Raw genomic sequence first — 22,431 nt, forward strand, 5'->3', positions numbered from 1 at the left:
AGCCATGGTGGAAGCTGGGAAACTCTAGTTCCACCCCACCTTCCACCTGGGGCAGTCCTCACTGTGCCATCCATCGATCACTTTCCATGGAGCTAGGGATGGAGATGCCACAAAGCATAGCAACAACCAGAAACCTCAGCCGCTTAGTGATCTGTATCACTAGTCTAGTGTCAGCCATCGAATGCCCATCCATGCCAAACTAAAATCTCCAGCCTACCAAAACGACTGGCTTTAGCCCTCCTTCTGAGGAATAGAAGTCACACTTGATGTTCACAGCTCTTACAAAGGTGACTTTGCACCTGTGCTATTGTCCCAGCCAGCACAATTCTCTGGAGCACTATTATTATTTTCTCTAAATTTACAGGGCAAGAAACCAAGCTCCAGGGAAGGGAAATAATTCCCTTAGATCACAATGTAGTAAACAGGCCTAAGCACTGATAGACGCCCAGGCTTCTCCTCTCACACGTCTGAGACATGGGCTCTATGGGCTGAAAAAAAAAATCACATTTCTAACATTCCTGTTCTAAGGATCAAACCTATATATGGCATGTGTGAGTGTGTGAGTGTGTGTGAGTGTATGTGTGTGAGTGTGTGTGTTTGCACACACAATATTAAAACAAAACCAACTCTGAAAGTTTTGTCTGTATAGAGTCTGAAGACTTCATGCAGAGTGGGGTTGGTAGGGAAATTAAAGGATGAGGAACTCGAGTTTACAAATAAATAGAGGATTCAGGGAAAAGGATGTTACCAATAACAACTGGAACACATGTGGTAGATACATTCATGCTAACTCGAGAGCTGTGCTCCTCTAAAACCTGTATGTGACCTCTAAGAAGAATAGCTAGCTTATTGGATGCTCGATAAGGCCACTATACTTCACACACAGAGAAAAGGCTTTAGCTGAATGGCAGCCCAGCAAACAAAGTGACACCTTATAGAAGACCCTCCATCATCACACTTCACAGCAGGTCTGGCTGTGGACAAAGATTATATCTCCTAAATGTTATACAATGAATTAAATGAAATCCATGAGGCAGCCACGATTCCAAAAAGTTTTCTAAAGATTGTAAAGACCTTTGTAGTCATTCCCAGAGCTTCCCAGTGACTTTTAATTTTAAACACTTAGACTAGGAAAACTTTTCAAAATAGGATCCTTGCTCCTTTATTATTAAAAAGATTTAGTAGGCTGTACAGATTATACCAGAAAAATCTCACAAGTCAGGTGGTTGAGACAGAAGGATTGTGAGTTAGAGTGAAACCCGGTCTAAAGAACAGAAACAATACTAGCTCTTGAAGGCCTTTTTCCCTTCAGGTAACCTTTCTTTTTTACTCATTTAATTAGTAGTCTTCAGAGACATTCCCGTGTGGGAAAACACCACTACTTTTCTAACTAGTTTTCTGGGGAAAGAGATATAACAAGAAGTATAGTCACAAAACAAAATCAAAGCAGAGAGACTCCTATCTGTGTTGATTTTATATAACCTTAGCAGTGCACATAGACTGTGGGAGCACTTTACCATTTCCTAAAATTATGTCACATAAAAGGCTATCTTAACATGTCAGAATTTCTCCATTCATAGCTTTACAGTTAATGAATGAAATAAATTCTGACATCTTTCTCATAAATTGAGTACTTAATGGCACAGCAGGTGATGGCTAAGAAACTGGGGAGTGTCAGGGAAGGAAAAAGGAGGTTTTCTGTTTTCATGGAAGATATTGGCATGTGGATCTACACAGGGCACAAAGGTGGAGGATAAACAAATCTGGCATTGTTCAGTGCAGAGAATGAAAAAAAATGATTTGAAGGTAACATTTTAAGCAAATTGGTCAAAGCAAACTTCACTGAGCAAAACAGATCTCTGGAAATTTCAAAGATGAGACAGCTAGCCTAGTGATCAGGCAGAGATACCAGAGGATGGTAAAAATCCAATGATATAACATACCTTCACCTTACTTCAGTTAGAAAAGAACAGCAGGCTATGTTAACAAAGGTGAGGTCAAACAGCTACAGAGTCTGAAGGTACCAGGAAGCCAGGTGACACTGGTGGCACCTTTCCTGTTGGTACAAAGCCCCTTTTCATACTGAATGCAATGATGAGGATTGCCAAGTTCCGAGCAGAGAAATTACTCAACATCTTGGCCTCTGTGTTAAGAACACACTGGAGGGCAAAAAGTGGGGAGTCAGTAAACCCAGTTAGGAAACTACAGTAACCCAAAGAAGAGAGATTAAGTAACACGCAATGAAAAAACGTGGGGGCTGGAGAGATGGCTCAGTGGTTAAGAGTACCAACTGCTTTTCCAGAGGTTCTGAGTTCAATTCCCAGCAACCACACGGTGGCTCATAACCATCTGTAACGGGATCTGGTGTGTCTGAAGACAGCTACAGTGTACTCGTATATGGAAAATAAATTAATTAATTAAAAAAAAGAAAAGAAAAAGTGGCTAAATCCTGCATACACTGACGTTTTAAAATCTTTGCAGATAAGCTGGAAACAGAGTGGTAATTCTTGTTCTTAGGGCACACAAAAAGGAGCTCTCGTGTGGTGACATGGAGAAGGTGCGGTGGGAGCTGGCTTAGGGGTGGGTGCAAGAGCAGGTAGCTACAATTACATATACATACTAGGTCATATATAACTACCATATGTGATCTAATACATGATCTCTATATAGGTTTACTACAGATACAAGTACAAATACCAATAAGGAGTCTGGTCACACAGTTCTGGAGCTGAGAGAAGACCTCTAAGCTAGAAATACAGACCTAAGGGTGACAAATACAATGATCTCTGATCAGTGAGATCACAAAGAATCAGAGACGAACAGTTCAGAGAGGTTTCAGAATGAAAAGAAAAAAGTCATGGAAAGCCCAAAAGAGCCAAGCTTGGTAGGAAGTGAGGAGGGAATTCTGTCACAAAAATACTCACTGAATAGTCTGGAGATTAAAGTTTTTCTTATCTATATTCTGAGTATGTTATTTTTAAATCTGTCTCTCAGATATAGAATTACTGGGGTCAAGAGATAAAACTGTTGAACAGGCAAGTATTTTTTTAAGTAGGGATTTATTTTTACTTTAAGTGCACTGGTGTTTTGGCTGAGGGTGTCTGAGGGTATTAGATCCCTTGGAACTGGAGATGCGGATAGTTGTGGGCTCCCATGTGGGTGCTGGGAAGTGAATCTGAGTACTCTGGAAGAGCAGCCAGTGCTCTTAACCACTGAGTCATCTTGCCAACAGCAACTAAACAATTATTAAAGTAGATATGTGCTACACTATTAAAGATGCTAGGTAACACTTCCTGAATTCAGTCACAATACTAGAGACATGAAACGATACCCAGATTGCCCACTGCTATCCCAGGGTCACTTCAGCCACAGAGAAATACTTCACAGACTGTGGCCTATTCCTTCCCAGGATGACCTGCATCCAATCACTAACTGATACAGAAACATGCAGGGTTGGCCAGGACAGCCCAGAGAGCAACAATAGTAGCTACCAGATTTCTCTATGGGCAGTGAGGAGAGGCAGTCATGCCTGTGGAGCCACTCAACCTCCTCTGCTCTAACCTGTGTGCTTTGCCTTTCTTCCCTGGGAGTTATTCTCAAGAGCACTTCTGAAAGAATCCTTAAGCATTGAGCCTCATTTCATAATACACCTCCTCCCCCGTAACCGAGTCTACAACAGCTGGTACCAGGACTGGCCTGGAAAAGCAGGGGTTAAAATGCATCCTTTGACCAAGGTCAGTCACTGATATTCACAAGGATCCTGCCACTGGCAGTAGTTAGACCTCAGCACAAGGTGGCAGCCCAACTATTAAAATTCTCTCCTGAGGTGACCTGCTTGATAAAGGAGAATGCTAACTGGAATGCTGTTTCAGAGGTTTTGAGGAATCACGCTAAGAGGGTAATAAAAAAAGCACACAAGTCTTGTGGGCAAATGACCATCGACATGAGGACCAAAGACCTCACTTACACAAACAGACTTCCAGATTCCGTGGATCTTTGGCAGAAGATCATGATGGCGAGAGCGGGCTGTGTGGCCACCAGTGAACCTCCGAGATCTCCAAGCAACTCTATCTGGTCCATCTGAATCGCGGCAGAGTGAGTGGACGCTTGCTGCACGAAGAGGACATCTGGCTTGATCTTCCCAAACCTTAAACCCTCAGTCAACACCGGTTTACGACCACAGAAGCAGACTTTTTTTCTCTTCCCACTGTTGATAAGTCTTCCTCCAGAAGATGGTATGCACCCCTGTAAACCTGTCGATTCCTTACTCTCCTTCAGACCCCACTCAGGCCTGGAATAGCACCCATCACATCAGAACCACATGAGCCATGATGGGCTTAGGAAGGAAGAGAATTACTATATCCCAAAGGAACAGATTTAGATAGCTTGTGTTAGCCAAGAGCAGTCCAAGTGAACTTAATTCTGGGGGTGTTTGATCAGCTCCTGGGCCCTAATGTGAAGTAGTGATTTTCAGACAGTTTCTTAGGATGCAGAATTTAACAACTGGCAAGAATCCCCAGTGATGACACAAAGTGACTATTAAAATAATTGCCAGATGCCTACCCAAACCAACAGCTCACACTAAATAAGGCTAGCTTCCAGGACATTGCAATGGATGGGAGAAGCAAGGCTTACTGGGCTCAGAGAAGGGCATTCTGGGATATACAAACTATATACGGTCCCCTCCCCCAATCAGATGACTATTTTCTAAAACAATGACAAAAAAGCCACAAGGAATATGTTGGTGAGAAGCCTCCAAACCACTGAAACGCCTATTTCCGGCTCTCGGGAGACCAGGATGAACGGAAGACAAAATTGATACATAACCAGGCTAACTGATAAACAGTAAGAGGGGTGACAGGACTCCAGAAAGAGCCTGGTGGGTGCATTGTCTTTAGAGGAGCAACAGCAGTGTATGAGACAAAGACCACAGTCATGACAGAGAACAGAGACAGCTTTCCCTAGTCTGCCACTCCGTGTTTGCTACCAAAAGAAATCAAAGACAAACGGCTACACAATGGAAAGCAGTTAAGGCAATAAAGCTGCAATTGCTTGTTCGACTTCCAAACTTGAGCTAATCTTTTACTCAAAATTCACAGGAAGAAGAGGCCTAGTTTCCAGAAGGCAAGACTTCGCAATACGTTGGCAAGGATAGTCGACAATAATTCCCCAGCCCTTCAGAGGAATCTACATCGCTTAATCAGGTAGCACACTGGGTGAAAGGGCTCAAAAGGGCTCAGATCTTTAGAGGACTCTGCCCACAGAGTCTGCAGTGATACCTAGAGACTTGAAACATCAGGCAGGGTACTCCTGCTCCTCCCCTTGATAGAAGCACCATGAAGGACAATAATCAGTGGGCCCCAGCCAGGTGCTCAGAAAAGTTTGAATATGGTCACAAGTCTATCCTGTGTGGGATCTCTCAACTGAGATATTCTGATTTCATACTTACTAAGTATGTCACAATATCCACATGTCTTTGGCCTATACATTAAGAGCTATCAAGAGAAACAAAGAAAGATGTCTTTAAACTCCCTCAACACCCACCCCATCTCTGCCAATACAGTAAGTTAAAACCCAGAACAGTTTTGGTGGTTGGTGGCAAAAACTAATGGATGCTAACAATCTCGGCAGCACAAGCGGTGGCCCCAACCGCTACTACCCAAGTGTGCAGACCCATGCTGCGACACAGCTTCTGCCTCTGTCCACTCTGAGTTCCTCCTTCTCCCTCCTACAAGTGCTGTTCCCAATAGCACTGAATGCATTCCATTTCAGAAACTCCAACTGCAAAAGCCTCTCCTCAATCATGAGTTTAAGTCAGGTTTCCTTTTAAAATGAATATGCCTTTATTACCCTAACTGGAAAATGCTTGGTTTTACTCCTAGCCAGCTTCTAAAGGAACAACATCAAAACAATATATTTTGAAATCTCTGCTTTTACTCTAGGAAGGGCCTAGAAGGACAATTCCTCCTTTGCACCATTTTTTTTTCTTTGCACCATTTTTGTTTGAGCAGTCTCATTTAATGCAGAATAAACTGGAACTCACAGTAATTCTCCTGTTTCAGTTCCCAAATTCCTAGGATTATAGACATGAGCAAACATGCCTGGCTATAGATGTTTCATGCATTAAAAAATCACTGTTGAGTCTACTAATCCCCATTTTCTTTTACATTTAAAATGTAAGTTGTTTTCTGATCTTGCAAGGAAAAAGATCTTTCCAACTTGGTTCCTATCTCCAGTTCTCCAGAAAGCTGTTCTCGGTTTCCATGAGGATTTTCTTCTACTCATCATCATGTAGTGCCTTAGATAAATTCCCTGCAAATATCAGGAATTTGTCTGATTTACGTTGATTTTAAACTCATGAACTGACAGTGAAGTAAACACGTTGCAAGTGTCATTTCCTTTTCTATCAGGAGACTTCGTGGCACGACTGAATCAATCTCTTGATTACGCTGTTATTTAGAAAGTTGATAATCACAACTTCATCTAAGGTTTTATGGTAAAACCTTTAAAATTATATGTGAATTATAAGTAGAAATGAATGGTATCACATAATTTTGAACTTGAACTAAAGTTTTGTGACTATTTCTATGAGTAAATATAGCTTAATGTGGAAGTAGGATAGTAACAAATTAATTAAGCACATTCTTTTTAAGTTAAGTCCACAGCTCTTTAGAAGTGTACAAGTGTACTCTGCATTGGCGTGCATGACATGAGATTCCAAGTATTTAAACCCTGTGGGAACCGATGAGGAGACCGTTTGCTTCTGTTGGTTATGATTTTAAATTATAAGAAACAAAAGAACATCTTAGTTACATGAAATGCCAGTGATAAAGTTACTCACAAACAAACAACAAAGTACAACCACCAAAGTACAAATGTATTTTTAAACAATAATGGTTTTGTGGCTGCATACTAACAAACTGACTGGCTGTCAGTTGGCATGACAGATTTCCCTCAGAATATATTACTAAAATTATTGCAGATCCCCTTCTTAGAGAAAACTTCGGAAGTCTATAGCACCAGAAGGCCCACAATCCAGTGCTTACTTCGTTGTATGAAAACACAGTAGTACATTTAACCAAATAATGTTGATTTAAGCAGAGATGCATGAACTGCAATTGATACCCGGGTTCTCCCCCATTACAGCTTTGGGAACCCATGGCTCACACTCAGTCTCCACCTCTTCCTTCTCCCACCACAAAAGGGTCCAATGTCAGCCGCAAACATGAATGGAGAGCAGATCTTACCCGCAGCCAAAAATGAAGTGCCAAAGATGCAAAAAAGGAAAAGGCTTCCTTTTTCTATTTACTGTCATTGGCCAGTTCCCTACTTCCCATAATCATGCATTTCAGAGAAGATCTGGGGATTTAGTGTGGAAAAGCCGGAGACCATCGCCTACTTCAATGGCAGCAATGACACCTCTAAGAACAAGGCTCCTTTGGGAAGAGGGACAGAGATAGCTTGGAGGACACACCAGAGGGGGAGAGAGAGGGAGAGAGGGAAGGGGAGAGAGCAGGGGAGGGGAGGAAGAGGAGAGATGGGGGAGGGAGAAGACAGGAAGAGGGAGAGAGGGAGAGAAAGAGAATTCATTCATTGTTGGTCTGATTATTAAGCCATACTAAATCAAACAGGAGATTTTCATAGTATGTCGTTTGGTCTTAGGCTTTTATCCAACTCGAGTACAGATAGATAAAGACTATACATACTTGGAAGACGCTGCCTCCATGAATTCATCCAAAAACGCATCATATTCAGGGCCTCTCACTCGCCTGTGCCGCAGCCCAATATACAAGGGATCTTTAAGTAACTCCTAGTGGTAAAAAAGCAGTTGCCATGAAAAAGAATTAGCAGGGAGAAAGTCATTTACCTGCCCTTAGTCTGTTTGATCAGCTCTATAAGAGACAGAAACAAAAAATAAAATCTTGACATACTGATTCACAGAGGCCCATAGTCACTAGCTGCTTAATATATAGTATATTAATACTGTACTATATAGAGTACATCCATGCTCGTCACAAACCAAATTAAAAAAAATTACTAAACCTTAAAACATTCTAGGGAATGTTAGTCTGGGGGAAAGAAAAGTAATTAAAATATGTCAGTGGTGCTCATTAGAAAAGCTCCACTCTAACTTTATAGGCAAATTTTACACACATGGAAAGAATGTTGTTTTAAAAATTTACAACTTATGAATGAAAAAATAACCATTTTTCATAGATTTAATTCTATTTCCAAAAAACCAAAATCTTCAAACATTTTGGGTATATTTGTTATATACTATTAACCCACTTGAGAGAATATTTTTAGCTCTCACCAAGCTTTTTAAACTTTCTACTTTCCTATTTCTTTTTTTTTTAACATTTTATTTATTTATGTGTATAGCATTTTGCCTGCATGTATGCCTGCAGGCCAGAAGGGGGCCTCTCATTACAGATGGTTATAAGCCATCATGTATAAGCTGGGAATTGAACAGTCAGCACTTTTGGAAGAGCAGTCAGTGCTCTTAACCTCTGAGCCATCTCTCCAGCCCTTGTTTCTTATTTCTTAAAGAGAGAGATGTGAGATACCATTATTCTGCCTAAGATTTGGCATAAATAATCCTTAACATTATTTTAATAAATCAATTTTTAAATTGAGGTATAATGTAGATAGTGTAAAACATGCCTATTAGTGGCAAAGTTCTCAGTAAATTAAGAATATCTGTGAAAAAAACATAGCTGATGGTATATTTTATAGTGAAAGACTAGATTATGTTCAGATTCCAAACAGAGCAAGAATATCTATCCTTATCACTTTTCTTCATCATTACACCAGAGACACTAGCCATTACAATACAGCAGGAAAAAGGCAAGCACACAGACTGCAAAAGGAAGAACCAACACTTTGTATTGTATAGACATAATTATGTAATAGAAAGTGCCAATATGAACGTATATTAATTTAATATAGTCATAGGATATAAGAACACTAAACAAAAACAAGTATATCTCTATGTATTTATAATAGTCAAAATAAAACACAACGCTTTTTTATAATGGTAATCCAAAAAAATTCACAGGGAAATATTTATTTATATATATATGGGACTTGAACACTAGAAACTCCAAACACTCCTTTTTTAAAACCTCTAAATGGTTTAAATGCAGACTATAGACAAATTGTTATGAAAATGGAGGGGTATCTCAGAGGGCAGAATCAAGAACTCACAGGAGGGCAAGAGCCCGAAAACAATGTGCTACAGAAATCCTCTCTGAGGAATCAAAACCGGGCCATGAGCAGGGGCTTGATGTCCACAGAGGCTTCACTGGCTGTGGACCTTGTAGAACCAGAGGGTTCCTCTTCCTCCAGTTTTGACTAGGAATGTGGCAGCCATCATTCTGTCCCTGACTTGTCACTGTAAGTTTGGTGTGAGAGAATATGTAAAACGAGACCCATCAGGAAGCAAAGATCAGGCCTCATCTGCACCTAGACCTGATCTGGATCAGAGGAGCCTGACTTTGGACCCACCCTCCCAGTTACTGCGATGGAGATCCTTGTACCGTAGAGGTCCACGGACCATTTATGAAGACTTAGGACTAAGAGGAAGAAAGGCACACTTGTCCAGCCATTCAGGCTTTCCGACCACCGGGGGGGGGGGGGGGGGACAACAGCCACAGGGCCATAAACATGAATGAAACAGTGATTGTCCCAAGCCACTGGGTTTGGAGACCCTTCACAACAGACAAATACATCTCTCAGGTGCGCTGCTGTTAAGGTGCTTCAGCTATTTGAATCTCCTGAAGTAGGGTTTACTTAAAGCCAATGGAAACCACGGCCAAGAGCATACCTGTTGTCCTGGTGTAATTATTAATAGCACTCTCTCACTGTGAAATCCCCTTGGTTTGAACAATATATCTAACATGCAATGTACTACTTAACAAGTAGGTAAGGCGTTTTGCTCACTGGAAGCTAACATGTTAAGTCATAGAAATGTAAAATATAAAATCTGAAACTAAGAACTGTTGGAAAGCCCGGCTGTCCCTTAAGGCACTCTTTAAACAAGCCATTGGCAGGCTTCTGGGCAGCCGAGGTTAAACTGCCAATGTGCTACTGATGGCTGCCAATACTAAAATATGTTCTCCAAGTCTGGAATATATTTAGCCTCTGACTATGAGATTTAGAAAAGGGGGTGAATACAACTGAGAAAACTGTGTCCCCCTTTTCTCCCATGCGCTCCCACACTGATAACTGACGTACATGACATAGAGAAGCATAACTGAAGCAGTCCAGCAGACAAGGGTGTTTCCACTAAGCCAGATGCCCTGAGTTCAATTGCCAGAACTCACAGGGTAGAAGGAAAGAGCCAACTCCCATAGGCTGTCCTCTTACACACCCACACAAATATGCGAAAGAGGAGAGAAAAATAAATTAATACTTGAGTATAAGACTCATGAAAAAGGCAGTTTCAAAATTAGAATCCTATATAATTTTTTATAATAATGTACTTGAAAGAAATTGTTATTATAAAATTTTAATTAATAAAAATAAGATAACACTTGAAAAGATAATATATTGTTACAGATTTGACTGCCAAAAAATATAAAGTGCAATTTAAAAGGGAAGCAGTCATAGGAGAAAACGGGGTGACATGGGAGGACAATGGTGGATGGCAACTGATGAGAGCAAGCTATAATGTCATATACCTATGGAGACATAATGTCATATACCTATGGAGACATAATGTCATATACCTATGGAGACACATATACCTATGGAGATGGAACCTATCACTCTGTATCCTAACCAAACAAAAAAAAGGGGGGGGGGATTGAAGATTATTCTAGTTTATAGGCTGTCACAAAAGAAAGCTACATGAATACTTTGCATTATGAAAACCTTATTGTGACTAGCCACACAATTTGATTTCTGGCACACACATAGCCATTTACACACATGTACTCCCACACACATACACACATGCACATCACATCCATACACATGCAAAAATAACACAATACTTTTGACACCGAAGGACAAATTTGGAGGTAAATAGTGACAATGCAGGCAGCATTCTCCAATATGTGATTCGTTTTAAAAAGCAGACAGTGTAAAAAATACAAGGTTATCAATCAGTCAACTTGACAGTTCTAAGACCCACTTTCATGAAACCATTTGATTCTGATAATTCATGCAATCTACCAATGTAAGAATCTATTGTAAATAACAGTGACTAAGTTTCTCTAAGTCCACATAACATTGATAACCTTGCAAAAAAGGCCCCGGTGGGGACTGAAGAGATGGCTCTTTTGGTTAAAAGCACTGGCTGCTTCTGAAGGGAAGCAGGGTCAGTTCCCAGCACCTGCATGTGGCTCAAAACCATCTGTAACTCCAGATCAAGGGGATCTGACGCCTACTTCTAACATCACGGGCACCAGGCACACGTGTGGTGCAACATACCCATCTAAACAAAACACATATAAAAATGAGTAAAAATAAATGAATCAATTTTAAAGGTGCAGGTTTAAAATTGTTCAAATTATTATATGTTGATTTCATAGCTTTCATTCTCCTTCAATAACCCTAGAATTTTCAAGATATACCATAGATACTGTAGGTTTTATTTTACTTGACTTCCATATATCTCAGCTTCCTTTAAAAACAAATAAGCTTGGGCTGGAGAGATGACTCAGCAGTTAGGAGCATTGAGACTCCAGAGGTCCTCAGTTCAAGTCCCAGCAACCACAAGGTAGCTTACAACCATGTGATCTGATGGCCTCTTCTAGCATGCAGGTGTACCTGCTGACAGAGTACTCATATACATTAAATAAATAAATAAATCTTAAAAAGATATATAAAAACTAAAGTAACAGTTACTTTGACACGAAGATGTTTCTTAGTGTCAATATACACATTCAATTTTAAAATAGTATGTTAAAACAGGCTAGGTTTCATAACTAAGTCATTTCTATTAGTATAGAAAAAGAAAATAACACAAGTCAGATTTTAAATCAAATTATTTCCTTAAATAAAGGTTAAATAAGTATTTGTGTACAAAGCTAAATATGATTGGTTGTATATGATAGAAAACATAACAACTGTTTGTTTAAATCACTGATGGAAACACTCTAAAATAATAATGAGGAAGAAGAATTGAATTCCAAATCCTCTACCCAAGGATCAATACAGACATTCAGAATAGTAAGGTCTCAATAATACTAAGATTAGGTCTAACAGGCCCCACAGAATTAGAGCCTGCACAATGTAAAGATAATCAGAAATCATGGTATCTCAGTCATTCATGCGCTTCCAGCACCAGTGAAGCAGTACTTATCCAAAGGATTCGAGACCCTAAGACAGATGAACCATGAACTGTTTTATAGAGATGAGAAAACAGCAGAAAGAACATCTTTCTTATAACTGTTGCGGGCAGAGTTCCGGGGAGTGGGGTAACCTATAAAACACAATGTCAAAATGCAAACATTGACACCATTTTTAGAGACAGCTATCAGTTTTGTACACTTGGAATGTTTACCTCATTTTCTGTGCCCACGTCCAAAGTGATGGGTAGACACTGTTGTGGATTCACCCCTCCGCACGCTGTGTACAGGGCCAGTTTACCCACAGGGATGCCCATCCCGTTACAACCAAGGTCGCCCAAGCCGAGGATTCGCTCTCCATCAGTCACCACAATAGCCTACAAGGAAGAAAAAGACACAATGTCTGTCTTCATTCCTGGTCTCTAGTCCTCCAATTCAACACTGAACTACAAAAAACATACATTAAATATACATAAACTGAATATTTAATCATAGCCAGTAGGAAAGAATGGGGAGAAGAAATGGGTTTGACCTATATATGCTGAGCATTATATAGTTATACGTAGATTAATTATATTACTGTGAAAAGAAGAGAGGGCATTAAACAGAAATTCAAAAAACACAAATAATTTACTCTTCAATCGAGAGGGCAAATAGAAAACCAGATCTCAAATTACAAAACAAAACAAAACAAAAACCCCATAGGGTAGCTGTCAGACTAGCCAATGCCCTCAGGGCCATTACAGGAGTGTCCATAATAACATCCTGCTGAAGAGCTAAGTATACAAGGTAGTCATTCCTCTGCCCCAAGATCCTCGGACTTCTGAGTCCCGGAAGCACCTGGCACTGTGCTGTTGTCTCTAGAGCATACCCACGACAGTCTGCCGTACTAATTATCAGATGACCTTTCCCCAGAACTGATGAGTTTTGCTTGGCTTATTTCTACTTATTTAACAATCATATATGTTGTTCATGTAGAGGGCTTATTTTATAGAATGTAATATCATCATTAGAAAACATCAATGCCTTCGCTTTATGATTCATGACCACAAAATGAGTTAAAACAAAGCAAATTTATTAGATAATATGAAGTGATGCATTCAAACTATCCATGGGATAGCAGTTGTTTGACCCTAGATAAGGCAATGAACTTAAGCTTCTAGTTCTTCCTTTTTTTAATTCACTTATGTGTGTGGGTGCTTCACCTGCTTGTAAGTCTATGTACCACATACATGCTTGATGCTTGCAGAGGCCAGAAAAGGACATCGGATTCTTTTGGACTGGACGTTTGTGGTGCTGGGAATCCAGCGAAGGGTCTTGAGAATAGCAGCCAATCACTCTAACTGCTGAGCCATCATTCTAGCCCTTCTATTTCTCAGTTTGAAAGGAAACTTAATGCATGTGCTTTCAGAGTGGCGTTGTTAGCTCGCTACTGTGACCCCAGCATCTGGGATAATCTTTTGCACTCATAAACCGTCAGTAAGTACTAGGAAAATCCACCAATGCATAAAGTGAAATCGTGACATATAACGAACATATCATAACAGTTGTATTTCACATTCTAAATAAACGTAGCTGCCCATCTCCTCGGAAAGTCACAGCGCTCTAACGGGGATTGAGAGCACACTCGCGCCCCCTTCTTTACAGATCATGAAATGGAGATCATGAAGTTCAAAATGACTCCCCTTGGCAGTCCCAGGGCCGCAGCAGCTGGGTCTGCTCTCAGCACCGTGCTCTCTGCCACGCTGCTGAGAAAATGCACTTCTGGGATGTGTGGTCTTCAATTTTTGTGCACTGTGAAATACAACTATTGAAAACTGTTTTTATAAGTAAAGTCATTTTGAAAAGAGGTGAAACTATTTATGCATATTCCACATACTCCATCTTTGAAAACTTTTCTCTGTTAATTTCAAGGAGTGACAATTTCCCCTACTTGTAATTGATCAATATAGTCATGCTCTTGCAGAGAAGGTGACCACATATTACGTTTAATGCAGCTCTAATTTCTAGTAATGTATATGCTATTACTGAGCACTGTAACTCTGTTTTAGGTTTACAGCCATTTTTCAGTGTCCCCAAAGCTCAGGTGTGTAATTAGTAGACACAACTGTACTTCATGTGCTGTCACAGAGGGAGGCACCTATATGCACTATGGGTGTTACACACTCATAAACGCATTCTCAACGTGGGGATGGCTTGCCTACACTTAGAAATGTCTTAATGGTGTATTCTACAAGGATAGTAACTTTATTATATAATTAACTATAATCTGAGTAATTTATGCAATGCTTTCCAAGTCATTAAAAGCACAGAAGCTATATAATTTTCAACAGTTTCAATTTTAAAAAGAGGGTTATAATAGTATACACTGTCATTCACTTGATAGCACATCTAAGTCAAATGAAGTATGTCTTAAATATGAAGATCTTAAGGCATTTATCTTTGTTGCTGTCATACTTCACATCTATTCCCTGGGCTCCCGTCCCATGGAGTACCATTACCTAATAAATTACAATCACATACTGAGACTGTTTTTAAAAATTTGAGATATCTGTATCTTAGTTTAGTTTGTGTCTTATTGAAAAATTTTCAACATTAAAGGGTCATAACAGGGCGAAATGTTGTATCATAAACATATCTTCAGAATGAGCAAATCGAGTGTCTATACACTTATTTATCTAATAGATCACCTTTGTTCCGTGTGTGTTCAGCTACACAGGAAAGACTGTACCTTACTCTTCATTATGCTATTACAACCAAGTGCTGGCTGGGGCGACTGCCTAGGCCTTGCTGTTACGGTGGCAAATATGAAGTAGTGATTAGAACCCCACTCCAGAACAAATTTTCTAAACTACCTTGTTGACTTTTTAAATCTCCAAATTTCTGGTTAATGGAAAATGTCAAGCCAGGGGATGGCTCAGCAGGCAAAAAAGACTTGCCAAGAAGTCTGACCAGAGTTCAGATCCCATAACCAAGGCTGTGGAGTGAACACACCACAAATACACACACATGCATACAGTATGCACACAGGTGCACACAACCACACCCTTAGGAATTATTACTTCAAATTTCATTAACTCACAGCTCCTTAAGGACATAATGATAGAAAGAATGATTTAACAGGTATCTCCTCCCTACTCTAAACCTGCTGTGTCATCAAACACAGCAGATACAGTAACAGAGTTTGCTTAAAGACACTGTATGCCCTACATGTTCAACGTGCGTGTGTGCGTGTGTGTGTGTGTGTGTGCGTGCGTGCGTGCGTGTGTGCGTGTGTGTGCGTGTGCGTGTGCGTGTGCGCGCTATACAATGGCTTTATGAAGAATGAAGCACTAATACAGTAGAAGTAACAGGGAAACGTAGAGAGACTCTCTTCTGTAATATGAGGAAGCACCACCTGTTAATATGGCCGATTAGCTTACGCAGGAAATAGGAGGTGGGGGTTCAGCAAGGAGAGAGAGAGAGAATTTTGGGAGAGTCGGGTGCAGGAAAAGATTTGCCCTGAATGCTAATGGAGATGGTTGCATGAATCTGAGGAAAGGGTAACCAGCTATGTGGTACTCACAGAATAGAAAAAAATGGGTTAATTAAGCTATGAGCTAGTCTAGGAACAAGCCCTAGCTTATGGTGTAGGCATTTATTCAGAAATAATTCAGTCTCAGAGTCATCATTCTGGGGAACAAAGAGGTCAAGTAGAAAAGCTTGCAGTTACAGGGAGTCTCTAAATAGCTTTATAATAAAATTAATATACTGTAGAGAAATTAAAAATATTAATTAGTGACAGTCAATGCTGCTCACAGCAAGTGAGATTGTGATTATGATATAAACTGTTTCATGAGACTTAAAAAACAAACTACCTCAGTGCAAAATTACTGATAACTTACCTTGACAACATCTTCTGGCCATGCGTTAAGAACTGAAGCAATATGCCCTTTGTCGTGGATACTGATAAAGAGGCCTCTGGTAGAAAAAAAAAATTGTTGTAATTTACTTCAAATCTGTTAAACGACTATAACATTAGTAAAAATTTAAATCAATTAATATACCTCCATTTTTATTACATTACTAAAAAAGTATTTTGTTAAAAAAAAAAGAGACTAGAACTCCTGTGAGAGGCTTGATGTACAACACTGCACTAAACTGAAGTAGAGACAGAGGGATCCCTGAAGCTCACAGGAAAGTCACCCTAGGCAAATCAGTGAGCTTTACACTCAATGACAGATCCTGCTTTGTAAAAGTATCTTTTATTCATCTAAGGTAATTGTTGTCCTTGATGCTTATTGCCTCTGTCTGATAACCTAGACCTAGTCCTGGAAGCTTCTAGTCTGCTTAAAATCTACTCTAGGCCTAGAGTGTTTTCAGCCTCTGAGACTTACTGCTGAGTAAGATCATCCCTTCCTAGTCCTTTCTGAACTCTGGCTGGACTCAGCTGTTCTGGTATAAACTTGTCTCCAAGCTGACTTCTCTCAGCTTCTCCTGAATTGTTCTGCGTGGCCTCATACTAACTATGGCAATATGTTGTAATCTTCTAGCTCCTCACTCTGTGGCTCTTTCTCTCTTCATCTGGTCTCTGTAAAACTGCCCCCTCCCTTTTCCTGTCTCCCTCTCTCCCACTTTCCCTACCCAACCCCTACACTGCTCCCTATTCTTATAGCTTCCCTTTCCTCTCTCTTCTCTTGAGAATTGGGCATATCCTATTCTGTCAAACCTTTCTCTGAATCATCACTCTGTCTGCCACTCAATTCGACATCGGTGCTTCCTTCTACAAACTAACTTTACCTTCACTCTCAGGGATTAAAGGTGTGTACTAAGGATGTGTTTATATTCCAGCCAGAGGGATTAAAGGTGTACACTAAGGTTGAGCCACAGCACAACTAGAAACCGGTTTTTCCGGTAAACAACACAATCTTGGGGTTCACAGTGTGAACAAATATCCTACAACACATCTTAAAGGGTAAAGAGTAATTGAGGAAGATAACAAATATTGACCTCTGGACCCTGCAAGTATATGCCGATATGTGCACACATATAAGCATGCATACGCTCACATAGAAATATACATATACTACACAGAGAAAACACATTACTTTAACCTGAAGTGATGGCTCAGTAGTTAGGAGCATGCACTATTCTTGCGGGGAACCCATATTTGGTTCAGGCAACCCACAACTGCCTGGAATTCCTGCTCCAAGGAATCTGATGCTCTCTTCTGGTCTTTGAAAGAATCTGTATTCATGTGCATATTCCCAGACACAGACATGTCATTTTTTAAAAAAACAAAGAGAACTCAAAGGAGAAGTATCTGGAATCCACTTAGTCTTTAACTAAATAAGAAAGATGTAAAAGCATGATAAGAAATGTCAAAACAGCACAGGCATTTCACGAGCGACTTCCCCTTCGTTTCCACAATGGGAGGATGAGAAGACGCAGCAGGGAGAGCGAGGAGAGTGAGTAAGGCTGAACACTTGTTCTCTGTGACAATCACCCGACTTTTGATTGCTTTTTGTATCTGTTGTTTCAACCTAACCAGAGCCTTTAAAGCATTTACCTTACCTAAGGTAAAGTTTAACAAATGGCTTCACACATTAAAATAATAAAATTGGGGTGAGAGAAGTGCTTTGTCTTTATTTAAAATTTTTTGCTTTAGAATTATTATAACTCAAAACAGAGAAGTACACACAAGTATAATTTAATGACCAAGAAAACCATCATCCTACATAATATCTATTAAACAGTGATAACCTTGCCAGCTATTTAGAAGTCATCTGTTTCATTAAAACAAACAAAAATAAATAAAACAAAAACCCTCTCTTCCCTCATAAGAGCTGTTCTCTTGACTTTTATGATATTGTCTACCTTTGAACTTATGAAGAGTGTATGTGTGTGTGTGTGTATGCATGTGTGCATGTGTATGTGTGTGTGCATTCGCATGTGCGTTCATGTGGGTGCACTGGTGTACGTGGCCATGTGTATATAAGTGCACACATACTTAGGTATACATGTGGAAGCCAGAAGACAACTTCAGGTATCATTCCTTATTTACTACCCACCACTGATATTTTAAACAGGATCTCTTACTGCCTACCATGTAGAGTAGGTTGGCTCACCAGTGATCACAGATATCCTACCAGTATTGGGATCACAAGCATGTGTGACCACGCCTGGACATTTATGCAGGTGCTGAAGCTCAAACTGGTCCTAATACTTACACAGCAAATGCCTTACCAATTGAACTATCTTCCCATACACTAAAACCCAATTTTTTTAAAATCACAGAAAACATGAAACAAATCTACAAACACTCTAGACTAGACTGACTTATGAAGAAACCAAAAATTATGACAGTAATTCTATAGGAAAAATTTCCATAATTGACTAAAAAATATTGATTAAAGTATACTGCTCATGTGTATAAAATTTTCAAAGAATAAAAAAATAAATAAATTTATACCCAATTATATTTTTCCTGGTTTTCTTACTATCTCACATGCAGTTGCTAAGCCTCCAAAGTGGTAAAAAGTTCCTCATTGTTATATGCATTATTAGATCCCAATGTAATCAGCAGATCAATAAAGAACTATAAAATTAAAATGAGATGTTGGGCCTAAGTAAGGAATTTATATTAAATTATATAAGATGCTATTGGCAATATAGTATTAAAGGATATTTCCTTATAGACTGTATTTTGGCCAACATTTTCAAATAAAATTCTCGGTATCATTTACAGTAAAGAACAATGAATGATACCAAAATTAATACCAATCAAATGTCAAGTTTTATTATGTGCAGATCTGGCTTCAGCTTCTAAAGAAGAGCCTTTTGGCCACCCAAGATCTATTACACTAAGTAGAGATTCATTCACAGCATAAAAGCTTTCTCTGGGAAGTGGCTCAGTAAGTCAAAGATCTGTAATGTCTACCAAAGCCAAGCATCTTTAAGAGTTCTTGGTAATCCTTCCTGGAATGTTCCCAGGATTAGAAATCTACTGAGATATCCAAAAGGATTTCAGCACATTAGTAACTCATACTTCCTGGCATACAACTGAACATGAAACATTAATCCTACAAACAACACACACACACACACACACACACACACACACACACACACACACACACACACACACCACACGAGGGGCGGGGAGAAGAAAAAGAGAGAGAAGAAGAAGGGAAGGAGAGGGGGAGGGAGAAAGGAAAGGAAGGAGAGGGGGAGGGAAGTGGTATAATGAGTTTAAATAAGCTATCTAAAGCTATTTAGAGCTACTGCAATAGAAAATCTCTGGAGTTCTGGGAATGAAACCAGAGCCTTGTGCATGCTATACAAACTCCCTACCACTGAGCTACAATGTCAGCCTTAAAAACTTGTGCTACCTCTATTCTTGCCAATTGATTTCTTAAAAATCACTGAGTTTTGTTCAAAGTATGTCAAACAGGCTAACTGAAGATACATTTTGGAATCTACTTCATGTGAGAACTGAGGCAACTTTAAAATGAAGACCTTTTTTTAATACACATAGTTCAAACTTTTTCCATAATCTCTAATACTACATGTTCTACTCTCAACAGAAATCTGGAAGGCAAGATAATATTCTCCATGGAATTGCCTATCAAATGGAATTCACTTCATAACATACAACTTTCTATTTTAGCACGACTTATATTTTCTTTGGAAAACGAGTTTATAGGCCTGTTTCTGAGCCAATTGGAGGACAGAACAATTCTGAAACTTTATAATATTGCCTCCTTGAATCTGTTATTTCTTGAAATAATAAAGTTATATTCTATTTTCCACAAAATGTGAACATACATTAGTAAGAAAACCTCAAGAGTTAACCAAAGTTGAGTTGTACAGCAGGTCCACCATTGATGGAGAAAGCAGTACAGACTGTCTAGACCTCATGGTTTGTGTTACAGTCTTGACTCTGTAACAGTAGGGCTGCATTAGAACCCTGCTCATTAAGAACCCTACTATGAATTCAACCTTTGACTGGTTCCTGGACTCGTGAAATATGACACAACAGGGCACAAACTCACTGTAATTGAGAATCGTCCATACTTAAGAAACTAAGTTTGGATAAAATGTAGGCGTATAAAAACCAGGAGATAAAACAGGATAATGTACAAAGCCAAAAGTCTGGAGTTCAAAGTACTAGAAGAAATGATTAAAGGATAAAGAAGAGATGGCCAAGGGGAGGCATAGAAATTAGTACCACACAGTTGAAGAGTGGGTGCCGAAGAGTCCTCATGAACGCAGGATCCTATGGGCAGGCTAGCCAGCACAGCTGAGGCCAAAGGAGATCCAAAGGAAAGCTGGCACATACCCACAGCCCAGCACTGGGAGTCAGCCAGAGAGCGAGTCATGAGTTCAAGGTGAGCCTGGTCTGCATAGGGAAAGCTACAATATGAGGCCCTGTCTCAAAAGCACCTTTTAAAAAGGATGACAGCAATAGAGAAGTGTTAAGAAGGTCTGACCAATACAATCCCATCTTATAGTAAGTTTGTAAGGATTTAAAGTATATCACAAGGAATTACTTTTCCTGAAACACAGACAAAATGATGCTTCATCACTAGTAACTAGTTAACGCATTTCCAACAAGAAAAATATTCTTCACAATTAGACCTACACAATCAATACTTATTCATCGCTGCCATTTGGTCCTGAGACATCAGCACTTCACTAACTACCCCAATGATGCCCATCTAATAACAGGGCCCACGTCAAACCCAGTATCGTACTTGTCTCTTTGGTCTAATCCACCTTGGACTCAGTCTTTCCTTAACCTTCCTAGTCTTAATCTTTCCACGCTCCAACTGAGCTTTTAAAGGTTTATTTCATTTTTAATTATATGTATCTACACACCAGAGAGTAGATGTGCATGCATGCATGAGTGTGGTGCCTATGGAGGCCAGTAGTTCTGGATCCCTGGAGCTAGAATCGCAAGCAGTTGTGAGTGCCTGAGTGAGTAGTGAGAACCGAACAGGTCCTCTGGAAGAAAGGTTCTCACGTCTAACCACTAAGCCATCTCTGTAACCCGGCAAGAGAGCTTTTCCAGAACACGTGGCCCATCCTGAGCTACACTGTGACTACACCAGAGCTCACACTTCTTCTAAAAAAACATCACAGAAATACATGACTTTTATGATCAGTGACACCATTCCCAGTTTATCATTACCAAGCATATTCATTCTTATAATTAAGGTAAAATTACTTGGGTCATTTCACCCCAGAATCACTCCTTTTCCTTTGGCAAATAACATGCAGTCAATAAAATAACTCTTCAATAAGGTTGAACCTGATACAAATATAATACACTTAATGCCCAAATGTTCCAGACATGTGTTGTGGGAGGATTCAATTGGGCTTCTAAGTCCATTTTTTAGAGCAGATATTGTTGAGATGAGGTATTGCTCAATTGCTCAGACTGGTCTCGAGTTCATGGCTCTGTGCCATCAAACTTTAACTCTTTAACTTATTTCTGTTTCCCTCACACCCTTTCTGCAAACCCAGAATCCAAATCAATGCATCTGTTCTCTCTTTTCGTCAACTTCTGTACAGCTATGTTTCATAAAGGTACTCACCCATGTCTATGTGATGCACCCACACCTCTGTCACTCAGATCTCCTCCTGCCATCCTCAAGTCGGTGCCTCTTGTACTCTCCACAAAGAGCTACTGCTTACCTGTCCCTCACTCAACCCTCTAGCTTCTCAGTAGATTAGCATGCAGCCTTGACTAACTGACCCATTAGTGTCCTTCCAGCTGAGCCGACTCTTCATCACAGTATTAGCAAGTGTCCGTAGCCTGTCCTCTCGTCCCATGGGCTCTGATGCTGTCCCACTTGCTTCTTCAGTGCCCTTTGTTCCTGCTCAGCTTTAGATGCTGGCTTTTGTTATGATTTGGTCTAATGCTTATATTATGTTAATTGGATACCCAAAATTGTACAGGATCTGCATGTCTACATGTAAGACACTGAGGAACCCTGTTGGTTTTAATTGGTAAATAAAGTTGCCTGCAGTCAATGGTGAGACAGAGGTGAGACTTTTAGGATTCCTGGCAAGGGACTGAGGGAGGAGGAAGTATAGATATAACAGACATGCTGGGAGGCAGGGGGTTGGGGGGAAGGACAACGGGACACAC

The 22,431-nt window shown here is 39.9% G+C and overlaps 1 protein-coding gene across 1 annotated transcript in view; it reads right to left on the reverse strand.

The window, feature by feature from the left end:
• The window catches only part of Me1 (malic enzyme 1), a 111,188-nt gene that overhangs the window by 53,391 nt on the left and 35,366 nt on the right, over window positions 1-22,431 (reverse strand). The window contains exons 4-6 of the mRNA NM_012600.3: window positions 16,181-16,256; window positions 12,512-12,673; window positions 7,707-7,810 (exon numbers count right to left, since the gene is read on the reverse strand). Coding sequence (NP_036732.3) covers window positions 7,707-7,810; window positions 12,512-12,673; window positions 16,181-16,256 — 342 coding nt within the window. The remainder of the gene's footprint in view (window positions 1-7,706; window positions 7,811-12,511; window positions 12,674-16,180; window positions 16,257-22,431) is intronic.

The sequence above is a fragment of the Rattus norvegicus genome, chromosome 8, assembly GCF_036323735.1.
Source record: "Rattus norvegicus strain BN/NHsdMcwi chromosome 8, GRCr8, whole genome shotgun sequence".
NCBI lineage: Eukaryota > Metazoa > Chordata > Mammalia > Rodentia > Muridae > Rattus > Rattus norvegicus.